Genomic DNA, 19,653 nt, shown 5'->3' on the forward strand with positions numbered 1-19,653 from the left:
AACTTGTATTCTAAACAAATAAAAATCATTATGGTTTATCCCTTAGACACAAATAAATTATGTCGAGTCAAAAGCTGAATTCACTCCATAAAATTGGACAATTTTATTACAACACCTCAACCTCCTGTTTAGAATTATTATTCTAAACGAACAAGAGTATTCTCTTGTTTGTTGCGCTTGTTCTAGACACTGATGAATTCAACAATACTGTTTTCAGACAATACCCAAATAGTTTTGTTTATTTTATCCCTACTCAAGCATATTCCTTCTAAATAGAAAGAATATGCTTAAGTAGGGATAAAATAAACAAAACTATTTGGGTTAACAATAGCAGATGAAAGCAGATTCCATAATATAACTTTATTTACAACAATGCCAGATGAAAAACTATAGTTTGGATAGTATTTTCGAAAAAAAAACAGACCGATTAGTGAAACAGGGGCAACGGCAGTAGTGGTACTAAGATACTATCGTCAGCAGAGTCTGTCTTCACACACTGACCTTGGGATGATCCCTGACAGGGACGACGACTCTGATGGTGACCTTGATGGGCTTATCACGTGTGATGTCCACCATCTTCCTCTGAGGCAGCTCCGCCATCCCTCGCAGACGTCCGCCATTCATAGTGTGATCTGAAACATCAAGAAACGAGGGTTGTGAATAGTGTTGATTATAAATCATTCAAGTAGTTTGTAAGGAAAATATATGTAACTGGCAGGACAAATTTGAGTTTGTAAGGGTACTGAAAAGAATGTCTTCTGTAGAGGAACCAACAAGAGCTTTTTTGAATACAGTATATAAAACATAACAAATTCAAAACCCTGCCAGACACGAAATTCTGATTAAAGAGAGAATGTATGTTAATTTGATTGTTCACGTAACCAATCTATAAGTTCCTTCATAAAACCTTAACAAAGCAAGTCCTACTAAAACTAATGATGCCTAACATTCATATCATACTGAAGTAGCATAATGTTCGCCTAGTAATAAAGAGATCCTGATTAAAGCAGTATGTTTGTGATAGCTTGAAACTGTTCCAGACTTTTTTTGAGACTTGACAAAATGTGTCACTAATAAATAAACAGTTTGTCTTAGTCAATAACAAGTTACTCTATTTAATAACAATTAGATTACAACACGGAACTTTAGTCACTATCTTAATTCAATAATAATAAAACCACTTTGAACACATTTTGAGTAATTTTTTACAGGTTTTCTATAACTATTAAGTAGTAAGCAAATTAAAATAGTAGCACTGTATACATTTTTTTCTATTAAATCTGTGAACATATCTGTGTTAGATGCGATATAAGTTTAAAATAACTTGTAACGCTTTATCTTCCCTATAATTCTGGTTGTAAGGGAAGGTTGTATTACACAGGTGGTCCATAACTCATCTGACCCCAACCTTACATTCAGCTGTTGCTCCGTAGAAGCATGGCTGCCCTAAACGTAACCCTCATAAGTAAAGGATTTATCAATTTATAACAAGAAATCTATCCCCATCACTTTTGTCACTTCTTCATTGGCGTATTTTGATCTGAATATGAATGTAGGTCGAGTATAAAATATAATGGAGAATCTGTTTAGCTTTGCAAATAGCTAAGATCAGCCAATATTGGGGCATTTGGGTCCAGCTTCGAACCAATAATATGCTACTTCTCAGAAACACCGCTGGTTTTGTATCATAAAGTGATTGTTTTCTCCCTCACAAAGTAATGTATGGATATAATGTGATTACTCATCTGATTATTTGGATTATAAAGGGCAGTAATGATTCAATTATTCTAGGCTGACGCCTATGGCCGTTTACTGTATACAAACTGAATATATTAGTTTCATGATCAACCGAATACCCTGAAACAAACGTTGTAGCGAGCAATGTCCGAATTGTTTGATACATTAAAATATTATTTAAGTTAATATTCTTGTAGTATTAATCGAACATATTTGACACTATTGTTCGTAATATTGTTGGTGGATATTATTCGTGATAATATAATTTTACACTTCACAGTGTGATTGTGTTGAGTGTTCGGTCCCAGAACATAAATCCGTCCTTGTATGTTAGTAGTTCCGTTAGTAGTAATTATGTTAGGAATGTTGGTACTATTTGGGTTATGTGTGTTTATGTATTGAAAGGAGGATGTCCAAACCCTGGTCATGTTATTTAACGTCAACCTTTTTGTTGGATAGCAATAGTAATTCATAGCCCCATGACAAATAGCATCTGGGTCTAGAAACAGCTTCGCTTGGGATGGAACCAGCGACCTTAGAAGGTGAGTGCTATTATCTCTAGGCTTACTAAACAATTGGTACTAACCCATCCTACCTGGTTTGCTATACGTCTGTGTGTTGACACTTGATCTGTCATTTAGCATATCGTCTTCTTCTTCCTCTGCCATTCCCACAATGTCCATGTCAGACATTTCTGATACCTGTAAAAGTACATAAATTAAAACAATTACCTGGAAAAGCCCTGTCCGTCCATGGGTTGGCTATGGTAAATGTATGTCTTAAAAGTTTATGATTCCTTATTTTTTTGTGTTAAATCCTTTTTTTGAAAGCAACACTTTAGAATCATGAAATCCTTATGTAACATGTGTACTCTCTATTGAAACGCATCATTATTTGTTTTACCAAATTGTATTATATTTATGTTTAAAAACAACTATAGTACAGGAGAAGTGCAAAGTTTTTAAAAAGAATTCAACCAAGTAGTGGATAAAGTAGTTTTACAAGGTCAATTAAAAACCAAAATACCCTCTTGTACATAATATCATTACGGGACGAAATATATTTTGGGTTACCAGTAAAATATTGAATGTACAATATTTGATGTATTTCTAGAAATATAGAAAATATGTTTTTGAATTATAAGAGATAGCTTGGGGAGTGATGATATATGAGCATACTCTTGAACAGTTGGCATATGTTTTACTCCATTTAGTTATCTTTTAAACAATATGAAACAGATATAATAATATTTGTTATGCAACTATTCTAAATAGGTCAAAGACAATGTAGTATTCATTAGTGGTATTTTGTAGTATTCATCATAAGGTGAGAGAATTAAACTTCATATAAATTGTATTTTAGCAAACTATAATTGGGTTCTAGGGATAACATGTTTTGGAACTATTCAATTTCGTATGTTTATCGAAAGAATTACAGATTATTTTGTGCTGGTAAACTTAGATTGGATTTATCAACTTGTATTTTACGCTCCTGTGATACAAACCTATCTATGTTTGTTGTGCCACACCAAACTTATCCTATCATCGCATTATGGTAATGCAAGAACAACTTTGAAGATCGGCAACGTCAAACTAACTTTGTCAACATATGTTTATGTTATTCCTCATGTGGGTGTCTCTTTTGCCGTTGAAATAACAAATAATATTATCAACCTTGTTTACAAAGTTAAGTACGAAATTTGGAGTGATTGTAAGGATCAATTTAACCACCAATGCAAAAAAGTCATTTTCAATTAAGAAGAACAATTATAAAGTTATAATCTTTCAAATATAATACGTAGTTTTTAACTATGTTGTTTCCTCGAAGTTTTCTTTGATTAAATTTGTGACACTAAATCTTGGGTGAATATTAATGTAAGAACAAACTAAATTGTTGTAAGTCTTTCCAATTCTCATCATTGAATATATATATATATATATATATATATACTTTTGTGCCCGCCCGGTTTGGCAGTCAGTGCGCTGGTAATTTACTCGGTGTGGCAGTCACCCGCCCGAAAGCCAGTCAGCTCTCCCATAAGCCAGTCAGGTATGGCTTCCCGTGCACTTTATACGTATGAAAACAGCAAACTGGTGCTGCTGCCTGTGTCGATAAGCGTAACTGCAATACCAATGCGGAGACTGTCTCATCGTGTGTTCTATCGTGGAGTAGTAGCCAAGTACGGCACCCTACCCTACTTTGTAGCGGTAACACCCAGCGGTCTGTAACCTTCGTTTACTCCTTGTTACTATTTGAGTTGGGATAGTGATTAACTACGTGTTAATGTTTAAACATGTTCATACTCCAAATAAATATGATGCACCTCTAATAAGGATCGTCGAATATTAATTAATTATAATTGGTTGAATCTTGATCCTACCCGTTCATCATCTCATATTTTAAGTTATTTTAATTTTTTTTTACCTTCAGTTTAAATTTTCGTCAACTTCTCCTTTATACAATATTTTATATCCTAGTACAATATTTACAGTGTTTCCACGGACCGGGAACTATACGGATTTTCTTTATCTCGAGAAATATACGTGAATCTTGTCCGAGATACGGGAACTGTTTTTTTACGCAATTGCGTAACGCGAAGGAGTAACTATTACATATGACAACGATATTATTCTATCTGATAAGAATAACCATGAAACTACACTCGAAAGATAAAAGATTTTTATAATAATTTTAATTTTACAAACAAACTATTACAGGAATTCTATTTTGGGACGGATGAATGATAAGGAAGCAAAAAAAAGTGGTCACGAGTGCAAATGCCGGGGGGGGGAGGGGGGTACAATATAACAAACGCCAGAAACGATTATTTGTTTACTTTTCAGATTCCTTATCAAATCTCTCCCCCTTCTCTCTCTCTCTCTCTCTCTCTCCCTCTCTCTCTCTCTCTCTCTCTCCCCCTCTCTCTCTCTCTCTCTCGCTCTCTCGCTCTCGCTCTCTAACGATGTACAGATTGTGGACTTAACGATTTAAGTTTTCCTGCAATTATTTCAGTTCAATCCCATACCTATCCTTATGGTTTCCTATCTATTATTTTTCAAAATAAATAGTAAAGCTGGTTAAACTATTTTTTATTTTATTTTCTTGAAACCAAACACTCTTTACCATCCGGTATTCTGCAGAGTCAAATGTTTAACACTGTGTTTATAAAAATTGAATGGCCACACAATTTCGTGTTTTATTTTTTTATGTAATAGTAACTGGGATATTTATATATACCAATAAGTGCTGCAAGCTGTAATAAATGCTTCTGATTAATATCAAAATAATTTATAATTTATTTTGTTTAATACATCGGTCATTGAATACAAACCATAATGGGTTTTCTATTTGTAACTTTAACTTGCAAATACCTCGCTTAACTGGGGTCGCATCATCATGATGCATATCTAAATACTATACAGTATATTATATAACCTCACAAATCCCCAAAAAAATGTTTTATGAACTGTGTTTTTCAGTATAATATTTTGATATGAACGATATATTTAACTATTTACGGTAATTTTTATGTGCAGTAGGTTCCCAATTATTGAAATACAGTTCATTTGACAAAAATAGGATGGAAGCAAAACGGAGAAATATCGATCAGTAGCGTCAAGGTCAAGCTATACGCTTGCACCTACAGACTGACAATCTTGCACTGACACTGACATACTAAAAATCGTCTGCTCCTGTCTGCTGTCACAACACTACAATATTTTGTGGTTGGGTCGTTGGGTGATTAGTAACCATGACAACTTGTGGATGGAGAGAAACCAAAGAAAGAATAGAACAAAGAGAAATAATAAGAGGTGTTTTACATCATTGTTATCTTTATCTTATTTTTATCATTGTTATTATTACCAGAAAGACTTAAGTACTGTACTATGGTTTTATGGTGTTTTATGAGTTATTTAATATTTTTATCCCCATACTTCTGTTCTGAAACATCATGTAGTAGTAAGCTAGGATGACTACGGTATCAGTAGTATTCTAGTCTATATTTTCTTTTGTTTTGTTCTTTACGTGATTTATTGCTGTACAGTAAGCAAGTTTTGTTTTGTTTGAGTAAGCATACGGTGTAGTTTTTATTACTGAACCAAGGTTAATGACTTAACATATCACGGTTGCGCAATACCTATTGTATTTTGACTATTTAAAATGTAAATTTACAATCACGTTAACGACCATTTATACAGAGTGTCCCGGAACAGCATTAATCCTGGGTAAGAAACATCTAAATATCATATTTATTTTTCCAGAAGTCCTTCGTTACTCACACAGCTAAAAGTTTTTTAGGCCTAAATCATTTGAAACCTGCACATTACAAATTTTCCACTGGACGACCACTAGTTAAAATTAAATTGTATTACAACAATCTTTATAGTAAGCAATGTAAGCTAGAATATGACTTATCTGCCTTCAGCTAATCCGTCATATGATAGTACGTTAGAGAGTATGCCCATGCTGAAGTTTTACTTATACTTGAAGAATGACTTAATTTAGTACCAAGAAATAAATCACACCCCTTACATACACTGTGCTGTTTTAATGCTGTGTAGTTGATTGCTACTGTATTAACCTGTGATCGCATATTAATTCCTTCATTAGGAACGTATTTGAAAAAATACTACTTTTATTTTTTTTTAATTTCTATGATTTATTTACAATAACAGAAATGTGTAAGATTAAAATAAATTAATGTGTCGCATTGTCCATTTAAAGTTACATCATAGTAAATAAAAATTCCACTGAATCTTAAACAATAAAAGCCGAAATTAGTTATAAAGAAAACACGAGTTTCCTTTATATATCTTTTAAAATCGAAATAAACATACTAAGCCACGGCTCGGTCCCCCGGTACTTTTCATTTTAAACATTCAAATGAAGTCGATTATTTTAAATGTTTTATGAAACGTGACATGGCAAATTTCCAAGGAACTTTTTTTGTCGGCTACTACTTTATTTTATTTTTTGGTCAGGTAAGTTTAAAAACAGTGGATTCTGTATACAAAAAGTAAAATGTTCTAAATCATATTTTTAATTTTTAGCTTATGTACGTAATTGAAATTGTACGAGAGGGGCTTCCCACCGTGCCGGGTTGTGCCGTGCGGGCATATTTTGATCCAGTGGCGGGTGTTTGGTGTTTTGAATAAGAATACTGAATTGCTTGTTTTCAGATCGTATCATTACAAATCCTATCATTTTAATACAAATTCCTATCATTTTTTACATCTGACATCAGTCAGAATCAGACGACATTATTGACAACGACACGACTCGATAACTGACGAAAAGAGTGATTTAGTGATAATAATTATTATAAAAAGCGTTAAAAATAAAAAATAAAATGTGTCGCTCGTTTATATTGGCAAAAGTATTAAATAAACAGTAATACTGCTGAGGATAATGTAAGAATAGTCTTTTAATTGATTAGAAACTCATTACTCTGGAAAGTTTTATAATGTAATACAAATTCTTATACATCAAACTATTTAATGAAGTGGAGCAAAGTCGAGTCGTCCTCTTTCTCTCTGTCTCTAGTTGATAAAATTGTATGTCAGGAGCTAATACACATCAGAAGTACAACAGTTACCTCGGAAAGTGCTTCAAGAGCTTTCTGCGCATGCGCAAGCTGAGGTGCCCGTGGGTACAGAACGCCGAGTTATGTTTAAAAATGTAAACAAATGACAATAATGGCGGAATGTTTTCTCATAAGGCCCATGTTAAATTTTCAAAGGTTTGTACTCATATTATGGCGAAAATAGAATTTTCCTGGCTATACCACTGGTCTAGAACTTATTTTTGACCCATAACTTAGTTATTCCGTAAAAATAAACGTTTTTGTTACTGCGGACTTGCATTTGCTATTTTATATTCAGGTCGGATTTATTTAAAACTAAACATAACAAACTCATTCGTGGTCCAAAAATCCCCCTCTTCCAAGTAAGGCTATAACGGCACATTGCAAAACGAGAAAGTTGAAATTCTCAGAAGTCATCTGAATGTTCCTCTACCTCTGCGCGCATCCCTTGCAGTGATTCAATGGTGTCAGATTCAGACCAGCTTGTCGAGCAACTCTGTCGAGTGCTTGAAACTGTGCAAATGTAGTCTTCTTCTATAGAAATAAAATTACAGTTTTGTCTGTCCATTGCGTAGAATCATGCAGTTTTTGGTTATTTTTACATTTCTAGGCTATGAAGGCTCAAACGAGTCTCATCTCAATTTCTGTCTGTCTGTCTTTCTGTTATTCTGTCTGTACCAACAAAATGTAAATTTACGCTGCCTACTCCGAGAAAACTATATTACCGATTATGATTCAAATCTTTTTCCTGCATTCACTGGATTGGTTACAGTGAGTTTGGCTATTAAAATATGGCCTCGCTACTTTGGAAATAAAATAACGAACCATCAAATTCTGCAGGTTTGCTTCGGCGGTGGTATTTCACTGTTAGTAGGGTAGTGATTAATATTAAAAAAGTATCACATTTTAAAACTTATCTTGCCTGCTATAGTTGGTAGATAATCAAAAATAGGATTTTTCAAGATATGTTTGGCCTACAGGATGTTTTAGCGAATTGTATCACTCAGTTTATACGTAAACTAAATTTACTCCCATGTGCCTATGGGAGTTTTGGTTTTTCTTTTCCGAGTTCGTTTGGCTCTTCCACCCGACCGATTTTCATGATTGAAGCCTCAAATTGAAGGTATGCACGCAGAGATTTCACATCAAGCATCGGCATATTGATATTTATTTATTTAATAATGGTATTTATTTCAATACTGCGGGGCAGCATAGGTCCTCTAGTCTTATATATATGTATTTTTAAAAATTGGTTTTTATTTTCCGAGTTCGTTTGGCTCTTCTACGCGACCGATTTCCATGATTGAGGTCTTATGTTTATGGAATGCTCGCACAGATTTCACATAAAGTATCGGCAATATTTATCTAATGTATTACTCCACCAAAAATATATATTTGATTTTTTTAAATTTCTACTTCGATTTAAGATGCATTTCACCAGTTACAATTTTATCTAATCCTATATATTTTGGTCTAAGAACCTTCAGTGAAATACCAGCTTTAATTTAAACTATTAGTTATTGAAATCGGACGAGTTTCAAGCAAACACAAGATGAATAACCAAGATAAAACTTATTTTTCATAAGGTTTTTCTATGGTTAAAAACCAATAGTTCCACTATTATTTATGTTTTAGATTTAAAATAATTCGTGAATTATATTAATTTGAGCTATTAATCTTTGGCTTTAATTTTAACTATTAATCTTTTGAAACAATTAAGTCCAAGATACTGTATTACTCGATAAAAAATCTTAAATTTGAAATAAATCGAAGGCATATCTTTTAGTGGAGACCTAGGTTTCTACGTCAAAACGTTATCGTCAGTCCTGTTGTATCATAAATTTGATTATTTCTAGGATATGCTATGTTATTTTAAAGCTGCTTAGCAGCACGAGTCCACTAGTTTTGTTTAAATTTCAAATCACACTTAATTTTATATAGTTAATCCTCTATCTAGTATTTGTCCAAAAAAGGACACGAAAAGTTGACGTGTGGGATAGCAATGTCATGTTTTTACATTTCGGACATTGGACAAAACAATTAAATATTGTAACCAGCAAACGGCCTCAAACCGTAAAAAAAATTCAACGCTGGAGGACACGTATTGAGAACATTTGGTTTTTCTTTAATTTACGGTATAATATAGTATAAAACATCTACCATATCCATAATAATGTTCTACCACTGCACCTAAACAGCAGAAAAAAACAAATCATTAAAGATTCGCACAATATGACAAATTATTTATAAATCAAAAACAGTATATTTTCTGTGCCAGTAGTTAATGCGTGATTGAACTTCAAACAAACAAACAAACACACAAACTTTCACATTTATAATATTAGTAAGATAAGATGTATTAATTAAATATTAATTACTAGCTGTGTGCCCGTTCTACGCACGGGGATCCTCTAGTGGTCAGTTGAAACCTTCCTAAATAAAGAAAAACTATTGTTTTGCATATTTTCAGATATGCTGGCTAAACTATTATATACAAACAAATACAGTATCTGACAGTTTCAAGTAAAAAAAAAATGCGTAATAGATCTATGAGGGGTACGGTACACTTCCATATCTGTTAGCACAAACAACTAAATGAGTAATATTCATTATTCGATTGTTTAATTCGATATATCGTTTGGTTAGTTAGGTTAGGTTAACCTTACCTAACTAACCAAACGATATATAGTTAAAATACTATACCTCAACCTCGCCATTCAGGTTGGAAATTTCACTATCAAAGGTGCTCTTGTCCTGCCCGTACGGAACACTGAGTAATATGCGCTACCAACTTATGAATAATTGTTTAAGCCTACGAACCCAAGAGATTGATAATTGGTCTGTTGGACGTATGGTCCAGCGAGCAGTACATAGCGGTGAGAAGACACATTGGAAATACGATTTGAGCATAATCCGTAAACCTCTGTTACAATCACCCACTGCAGTTGTCTCTAAAAACACTTTACACAACCACCATTGAAGTGCCGTCAACGAGTTGAAACCTTATATGTAAGCTATTGGTAACGCTTATGTAAAAAATTTAAGTTTCCCAGGCATATAGAACACTGAGTCAATGTCTTTTCCCCGGTTATCAACCCAAAACTCAATAGAAATTGTATACACAAAGAAGCTCTATTTTCATTTACGGTTACCCTACACATTATTGCACTTGTGATTAATTAAATCAGTTATGTAAGGAGAAACTGTTTTAACCCAACTTGGTTTGGATTTGCTTTTGAAACTTGATCTGAAATGATTGCGGTATTTGTAAACAATATTCAATGTAAACATATCAGTGACAGCTAGAGAAAAATAATCTTGATCCGAACAGCTGTTCGCTATGATGATTATGTGATAAACATTGTGAGAAAACTTGACAAAAATCGCACAAAATTGGGATTTAAACGTCCGTAAGTTTTTTTACAAAGTAGTGAGGCCATATTTTAATAGCTAAAGAAACTTTCGCCAATCCAGTGAATACATTAAAATGATTCGAGGATCTTGATAGGTACTCTCGTTTTTCAGGAGAAGGCCGCGTAAAATGGCCTTTGGACCGTGACAGACGGAAGATAGACAACAACGGAATTGAGATAATAACGGAATTGAGATGAAACTTTTTTCGGATTCTTGAATGTTTAAAACGTAAAAATCATCTAAAAATTGATGATTCTGAGCAATGTACAGACAAAACTCTAATTTTATTTATATAGATTAGTACCTGTGGTGATTTTTATTAGAAATTTATTGAAGTAAATAAACAGCAAAGTTAAAAACCATCCGACCAGTGTTTTTATTTAAAAAGTCGTAGGCCTATTTGATTGGCTTTGTTTTCTGAACTAAAATATCTATTTCCTGATCTATTTTTAGTTCCTGGTTTCGAAACATAATTTAGCAAAACAATTATTTATTCATTAAACAACTTGATCGAAAAATAATTTCGAAACATTGAACGACAATTAAAAAACTTTTGAATTCTAATAAACCTAGCTGCCGTACCTGTGTTTTACATCGGAGAGGATTTTGAAGAGAAAAAGTTTGATACACGTCACATATTTCAAATCCCACTCCAAACACGTCATGTTAATACGTTTACTTCCTTAAATTAAGAAAGTCACAATCTCCAATTAACAGGCCCGTAGCAAAAGTTAAAAGTTTCACAAATCGAATCGTTTCTACCTTTTGGACCGCAAAATCAAAGCACTGCATTGACAGCATTTACAGTTGACTTCGTCAAACATTCTGTTATCTACATTCTTCAAAAATGTAAACATTGTGAAACTTTGGAATCCCATGGGGCGTAACTCAAAGAAAACACGTTAAATGTAATCGGTATATTTGTTAACCAGGTACAGGGCTACCTCTTGAATTGATATAGATAATAAATCGAAAAATAAAGAAATATAAGTTGATTGATTATTGGCTCTTACAAAAGGGTGAACAATCAAGGAACATGATTTAATTAACTAACCACACATCACTGAGTCTATATCTTCATTCTTTCTTGTAAAAATCGCTTTGATTGTGGCTATATAAAATAGGGAAGTAAGATTTCACTGTACAACGAGCTCAAAAAGCTCGAGAACCAGCAATAAGATTGAAATAACCGGCAGAACCTTTAACCATCCACTGGCTCGCTAGTCGCTACCCCAGGTCGGTCGGTAGCCGGGTAGCCCATCAATGGAACCCGTTAGGCCCGCCCCGACCTCTCGCTGCAAGAGAGACAAGAATTTTGCCTTGTTCCACGCGCCTTTGATTGTTTGAGGCGGGAAAACTATTTGTGTGCTACGGCCCGCGCAACACAGGATATTGTTTTCGTATTAGTTGGCCTTTTTCCAAGATGACCGTGACCGTTAACTTATTTTATGGACTCCCTTGGAGAATAATTCAAAACTACAAAGAACATTTCTAATCCCACAGTATACTAGCTATTTAAATTATAAACACTTTGGTGTTTGAAAAATATTTTTGGACGATAAATTTTGCAGCTATTTGAAATCATCCAAGATGGCCGCTTGCCTCCAAGGACTCAACAATAGGCCTAATTGTGCGACTACAAAACAATAACTTCCCACCTTGCGTTTGCGAATTAGTTCGGTACATATTTGTATCCACAGTTGCCAGGACGACTATTAAGACGACCAAAGATTACAATGACATTTAGGTATTTAATCTGTAGAATAGTAATTGTTAAGTAATCTGGAAGACAACTAATTAAAATGAAGTGCGAAAGATGGGTTATGAGAGTGCTCAATGCCTGAAGCATAATCCGTTTGTTTGAGGTGCGAATCTTCAAGCTTGTAGAACAAATAAATATCACAAAGTAGAAGGGCAGGGGTGAAAGTGACTGAAGTGACAGGATACCCGGTGGATTTTCAGTGACTGGATTCCAGTGGTATGCTGTAAAATATATAGTGACTGGCTTAGCAGCACAAATTTTACGTGACTGGCTTTCCCATGCAAATGCGGTGGTGACTGCATTAGCATAGCATTTTTTACGTAATTATATTTTATTATTTTTAAGAAAAAAAGAGATATATACGTTCAGATATGTCTAGGCTTAAGATATTTACCAATATATATTATATATATATCATAGTCTTGAAATATATTGGGGGGTGCAACTGACTGACTTCCAGTGTATATTTTATGTGACTGGCTTCCCGGGCGCGGCCGTGTATATATATATATATATATATATGAAAACTTTAAAATATTTGTTAGATTTTTTTATTATTTTAAAATTTCAAATAGTTTTTTTACATCCTGAATTAAAGGTGAAACAGTAACGGTAACATACTAATAGTCGAATGCAAGTTCGAAATACTCAAAACTATCTGATCACTTATAAAAAATAAAACATATTCTTAAATACAACAGATAGTTTGAAACTTTTGGGTGATCAATTAATAAATTTAAAATAATACTAGTGTACATGTTGCTCGAAATCGAGCAATTGCAAAGAAGTAAAGTAGTTACAGTATTTAAAAACAAATAATTAACTTATTTAAAGCGAATAAAAGTCATAATTTCCGATGAGTTTAAAAGACTCAGCTCATAGATTACGTGACTAACAGTTACATATAATCAACATTTCTAGTAAATATTTGATCATTTTTCAAAGGCTGATCTGGTTTATTAGTGTATTCTACATATCTTTCCCACTTATAGCCGCATTAGGTGGTCCAGGTTGATCTTCGTCAATGATAATGTAGTCTGCATAGTACTACCCGTTGTCGCTAGTATGTTTACAAATTTCAGTAATTTTTTATAGCGATGACATTTTGTTTACATTACTTAAGATTTGCCTGTTTTTCTGCATAACCTCTCTGTCATAATTTTATTTGCTTCAATTGGCATTAATTTGGCTACCTAGTTACTGTTATAACGTAAGTTATATTTACCTGCAGAATTGAAAGGCCAAATGTCGTTCAGATGGTTTTTTGTTTCAATTAAATGTGAATAATGCAAATCCTTCAGTGAAAGTTTTATTAAGGTTTCTTGGATGTAGTCATATTATTTTAAAATCACTTGACTTTTATTAAAACATATATTCAATGTCCTTGCCGTACCAGTTTAATTCAGCCCTAGAGTGTTTTCCTTTGCCGATCATCATAAAGTTAAGTCAGTGTTTACTACAAAATAGTAACACTTTGGCTAACATCCCTGTTCATTGTTTGTGGGAATCTTCATCTTGTAAGTGCTCTTCATTATTTAGGATGATAACGATGGTAAATGTTTTTTTTATCTCTATTTTTTCTACTTGGTGGTGTTCTATGACTCCTATGTTTCCATGGTAAAAAATCGGTTCTTTCAATTATTGCTCAAAAATTCAGTGCCCTGTCAATTAATTTTCCTTTTTTGGTAAAATATATCAAATTGCCCAGGCTTTCTCGATTTTTTACATTGGAATAAAGTACGAATGTAAATTAAAGTAGCAAATATTTAATTTCAACAAAATCAGTAAATGTAACCTATGCGTTTCGTTGAATTGGAAAATAAATAACAGAAATTAAATTATACAGCTGATCAAAATGTCAACAATTATGTTCTTCATAAGGATAACATGGGAACTTTCAAAGCCACTGGGGCAGAGCCCAAGGGGCTTTTTCGAAAATGTAAGGCCAGTTTGCAAATCTACGCGACACGCTCTTTCCAATGAGACGTCAATGGATAAAATCGGTTAAGAAATGGTGAAGGAGTTCAACCGACAAAGTTTCATGTAGCGTATTAATTATATAGATTATCTAGTAATTTTTTATGTCCCATACAATTTCGGGACTTATTTACCTTTATATAAGTTTAAAAACTAACTTAATTCTATCTAAAATACGTTTATTGTATTATTTCGTAAAAACGTATTTAACGCTAGACAATTTTTTATATTTACTTGCTTTTCATCTAAAATTGTAAGGGCAAGTACACAATGGTCTTTAATTATTGCAAAAGGTTTTTAAAAACCGTCATTGTAAAGTATATTGCATATTTTTCTTGCTGTCCTACTTGCAGGGAGATTGAGCTTACGTCGTCAGGTTATCCAGAATATGATTTCCGATTATACAGATAAACTTTATCACGAGAAAACTGTTTGAATGGATTTACCACGTTCTGTTAAATAAAAAAAATCTGTCTTAACAATATTTGAAACCACATTGTGTTTCTTTTTAACTTTTTTTAATATAAAACTTCTGCTTGTGTTTGTTACATGAATTGAAAAACAAAACGTAATTGATTGTGTTTTGGCCGAAATGTCAAAAATAGTAAAGTCAATGAATTCTTTCGCAGGATATAGACATAGAAAAATGGAACATTTTAAAGTTTTAAGTTATATGGAATTTCCCTGATATTTTGTGGTACGTATTTTAAATTTGTAATTCATTCTAATAATTTTGTTTGGAAAAAACATATTTTCAAATACTTATTCTTTTAAATATAACAATTTATTTCATGTAAGAATGTATTTTAGGATGATTATCGACGAACATAAACTTCCTAAAAGGAGGATATCATTTTTTAAATGCCTTTCCTGAATATATCAAAATGAAAAATGTTTTGAAATTTTAAAAAAAGTCTCTGCATAAAATTAATAATAGTAGTTTATGCAATGATCGCATTAAGTTAGTATTTACAACGAGTAGAAAATTTAAGGTACGAGCCTTGGCAAGTGCCTTTAACACTTCTACGTGTGTCTTAAAGAATATTAACGCGAGTTGCGTACTATATTTTACCCACGACAGATTTTTTATAACTAACAATCACTACTAATAACTTCTATGAAAGGTCAGGTTTTCGATTTTAACCTTAATGCCACTGACAGTGTTGCAACGAATCATTGTACCACACAATTGCACCAATTTATATAACAATTAAATTGGTATAAACAGCTGATTAGTTTGACGTTCGATTACAATTTTACTTATTCTCTCTCAATCCTTGAGCCTCATTGGTCCGTTACCCGTGTTGTTAAGTAAAACTATGCTGTTATGAAAGTAAAAGATGTTATGTGATACTTTTCAATTTTAAGAACTGATCTTAAACGGCTATTTAAACAAAAATATTTTAGGTCAAAAGTTTTAAATAAGGTTGTCTGACATGTAATTAAACGCATTATTTAAATTACCTAATAAATAAATCTGTCTTTGATTTGAGGACCACGATTCAAAACTTAAACAGTTATAGGCATGACTAATTCTTTTAGAATATCTTAACATCACAAAATTCCATAAAATCTATTATAATGTATCCTTTTTTGAAAGCAATTTATTTATCAAGAAAATTATACCAGGTACGGGTTATTACTTGTTTACTAGAATACAAGTTTTAACAATATTGTAAATGTAATGAAGCAAAGCAAAATAGTATAATCTAATATGAAATCATAAAATGAGATTTTAAAACCTCTTCACCCTTTCAAGAGCGTATTGCCAAGAAAATCCTGCGGCTGCTCTACTCGTTGTTTTCTCCCTCGTCTCTTTAACCTTAGAGTAATATAAAACTGAATATCTACTAATTCGTTCTTCTATTTACTATTTATAAATTTTAGTAAAAATGTAACCAAATCTAAACATACATTGAATAATTATAAGTTTGTAAAATTTTATATCTCCACCTGTACATATTATAAGGATAAAGTATAATTTTAACAATTAATAAGATTGTCACAATGTTGCCATGTCTTTAATGGTTATCAGTTTATACTGGGTATATTATCTTAGGGAAATATGAGTTAAGAATTTGCACTTTATGTTTTCAATTAAATTGTATTCATACTTCTTAAGATTTGTTTCCCTCCCTTTCTCTTGGATCTTATATTCCACAGAGCAAATGACCAGTCTAAAGCAATGTGCTCCGTTATCGTTTGTTCGTGAGAAGCTGGGAGGGGCTACCCATTTCGGAGGGGTGTCGTTCGAAAGGCTGAAAGTGCTAAATAAGCGTTTTACAAATTATGCTTTTAAATCATTGTTTACGATTTTTACTCCCACTTCAGCCTTCCTGTTGATTTGTAAAAATAATTGGGGCTACTTGATAAACGCTTAAAGCCACTTTGGAAAATGTCTTGACATATGAATGTTTGGGAATTGAAATTGAAACGAACAGTGACCTAACTTTTTCTGGAATGCCGTGTCGACAGAAAAATGATTTAGACTGAATTATCACTTTTTTGATATCAATAATCGGAATTCAGCTATCTCAAGTATGTGTAAATTTAAGAGTAATAATCTCTTAAATTCAAAAACCATATTCAAAAACATTCTTTAATTTCCTCAGTGCGTTTATCTATTATTTAATATCTGGTTTAATGCTAAAAATCACATATTACCTGATCGTTGTCCGTTGTGAATTTCTGTATAAACAGTGTCTATGAAGAACAGTCCTGGAAAAGAAAAAAATCTGTTAATCAATTGTAATGCTCTGGATAATCAAGCTTTTATTACAGTATAAAGAAATTCCACGAGTAGATTTCTCTGAACAGAAATACACAAACAAAGAACATTACTCAAGGTGAATGAAATTTTTTTTTCTATAAAAATATATCATAGTTTATTCCGGTAGCATAAAATAGAACGTACTTCTGAAATTGGTTTAAAAAACATTTTACGATTTAAATATAATTAGTTAGTAATTGTTTGTCAAAAACAAAAAAGGGGAGTTCCACTTTATTATGTGGTTAACGTGTTATTACATGATTTCTATATCGACTTGCTTCCAAAATACATTGTCACAAATATTAGTTTATTACTAATAAATAAAATGCTGTATAGCTTGTATTTGTTTACACTTTTTTATACAGGGTGACAAAAAAGTCTGGAAACGGTTTAATATCTATTTAACTAAATTCGTTAGAAAATTCAAACCTTCCACCTCAACTTACATGTATAAAAACTACTTTTTCCAAGAATTATCATTTTTTTTCCTCTACTAGGGGACGACCCATGAGGAGTAGGTACATAATCTTTAATGTAAGCATAGGTTGATATGCACATCATTTTAAAGGTCTGGTCAAGTGAAGTTCATTGCCGGAAGCCGCGTCAAAAAAGGTTGATTCGTTACAAAATGGCGGCTGTCAAAAGTTCTTGTTGAATATACCTGCACAGGCCTTACTATTGGTAAATACTCGTATTAAACATTAGCTTGAGAGCTGAAACTGTATTTTAAAGTCAACTAGCTCATAGACTAATATTATTCAATCTTCGAAACAAATTTAAACGGGTTTCAGATTTCCCGGCTAATGTTGAATATGAGTATTTACCAATTCTAAGGCCTCTGCAGGTATATTCCGCAAGAACTTTGGACTGCCGCCATTTTGTAACGGATGAACCTTTTTTGACGCGGTTTCCGGCAATGAACTCCACTTGACCAGATCTTTAAAATGACGTGCATATCAATCTATGCTTACATTAAAGATTATGTACCTACTCCTCATGGGCCGTCCCCTGGTGAAGGTCAAAAAATGGTAATGCTTGCAAAAAGTAGTTTTCATACATATAAGATGATGTGAAAAGTTTTAATTTTCTAACAAATTTAGTTAAAAAGATATCAAGCCGTTTCCAGACTTTTTTGTCACCCTGTATATAAGACGACCATAAATAACATTATTTTGTTTTGTTAAGACCACGCGTACATTTTCAGAACAGTGCAATGGACACAGAGAAGGCCTTTGTCCTATGCAAATGTTGGAAGATCTCTTGAGTTTATTTTATGCAAATTCGATTATCTCTGTGGAAAACACATTTCCTCTTCTCTCAACGTCCAGCTGTCAATATAAACTTTAACAATGAAATTATTTGATTAGTTATTCACGTTGGTGTCATAAACATTTACTTTTTGTTGTAACTAGGTATTTCGGTCAAATTCTTATAAGAGCAAGTTATAAGAAAATTAGGAACTACTTGATCGAAGTTTTTGTCAAACCAAACGCCGACGAAGTTGTAACAACAATGTCTCCCTATTAGTGTATACCACCGAGCTTTAGCAAACTTAGGAAATCAGGGCTTGACGTGAAGTCTTTATGTGAACCCATCTGGGAACAAGAACATGGGGGCCTACGTTCTTATTAAGTTTAATTAGAAAACTTAAATTACTAACATCTGTAACTTTGCTTGTTTTTGTGTTATTTCTTCAACACTTACTCACGGGTCCTCATTCATACACTGTTGACAAATATATAGCTTAGTTTTTTTTATAACTGGAGAAATAAAATTATCAATAATAGTAAAAATAACATTAACTGGGGTAAATCTTGAAGTAGGTGGTTGAATATGTTCATAATATGTAATATGTTGTTTATATGTTCATAAATGTTTTTATCATCTATTAAAACAAGTCGGGAGTGTATTTTAATATAGTATTTAGTGTATACAACATACTTATTTTTTTACGGAAATGATCTAAATATATTTGTCAATAAACAAAAAATCATTGTGTCTAGTAAAGGATTGACCACAAAAGATACAACTTTACTCACAATATAGGCTATATTGTTACTTTTCAATGTACGATATTCTACTAACTAGGATCGGTATGATTTCCAATAGGTTTAAGCCTAATTGAACATATATAAAGTATAAACTTAGTATAATATGGTAACCAATTAAAGTAATACAAGTTTTTTTAGTTTTATTGTAGCTGAGGAAGATTTGAACTGCAAAAAGTTTTAAATTTAATTTACTTCGTAACAATTCACAAAGTTGTAATTTCTACAAGGATTAAAATACAAGTATTATATAGGAAATGTTTTGCAAAACGAAAAATAAAAAAAATTAAAACTAAATTTAAATACATAATGTAAATGTAAATTGAATCTAGCCGTTAGCATCAGCTAGGATTAGTGATGC

The 19,653-nt window shown here is 32.5% G+C and overlaps 1 protein-coding gene across 2 annotated transcripts in view; it reads right to left on the reverse strand.

Annotated features, from left to right (window-relative positions):
• LOC128993579 (KH domain-containing, RNA-binding, signal transduction-associated protein 2-like) overlaps positions 1-19,653 on the reverse strand; it is a 251,622-nt gene that overhangs the window by 15,597 nt on the left and 216,372 nt on the right. For both annotated transcript variants that reach the window (XM_054417559.1, XM_054417556.1), the window contains 3 exons: positions 17,139-17,192; positions 2,333-2,438; positions 502-632 (listed from right to left, as the gene is read on the reverse strand). In XM_054417559.1, coding sequence (XP_054273534.1) covers positions 502-632; positions 2,333-2,429 — 228 coding nt within the window. In that variant the 5' untranslated portion in view covers positions 2,430-2,438; positions 17,139-17,192. The remainder of the gene's footprint in view (positions 1-501; positions 633-2,332; positions 2,439-17,138; positions 17,193-19,653) is intronic.

This window comes from Macrosteles quadrilineatus, unplaced genomic scaffold, assembly GCF_028750875.1.
Source record: "Macrosteles quadrilineatus isolate MER2022 unplaced genomic scaffold, UCM_ALF_1.0 Scaffold_4__1_contigs__length_99947679, whole genome shotgun sequence".
Lineage (NCBI taxonomy): Eukaryota > Metazoa > Arthropoda > Insecta > Hemiptera > Cicadellidae > Macrosteles > Macrosteles quadrilineatus.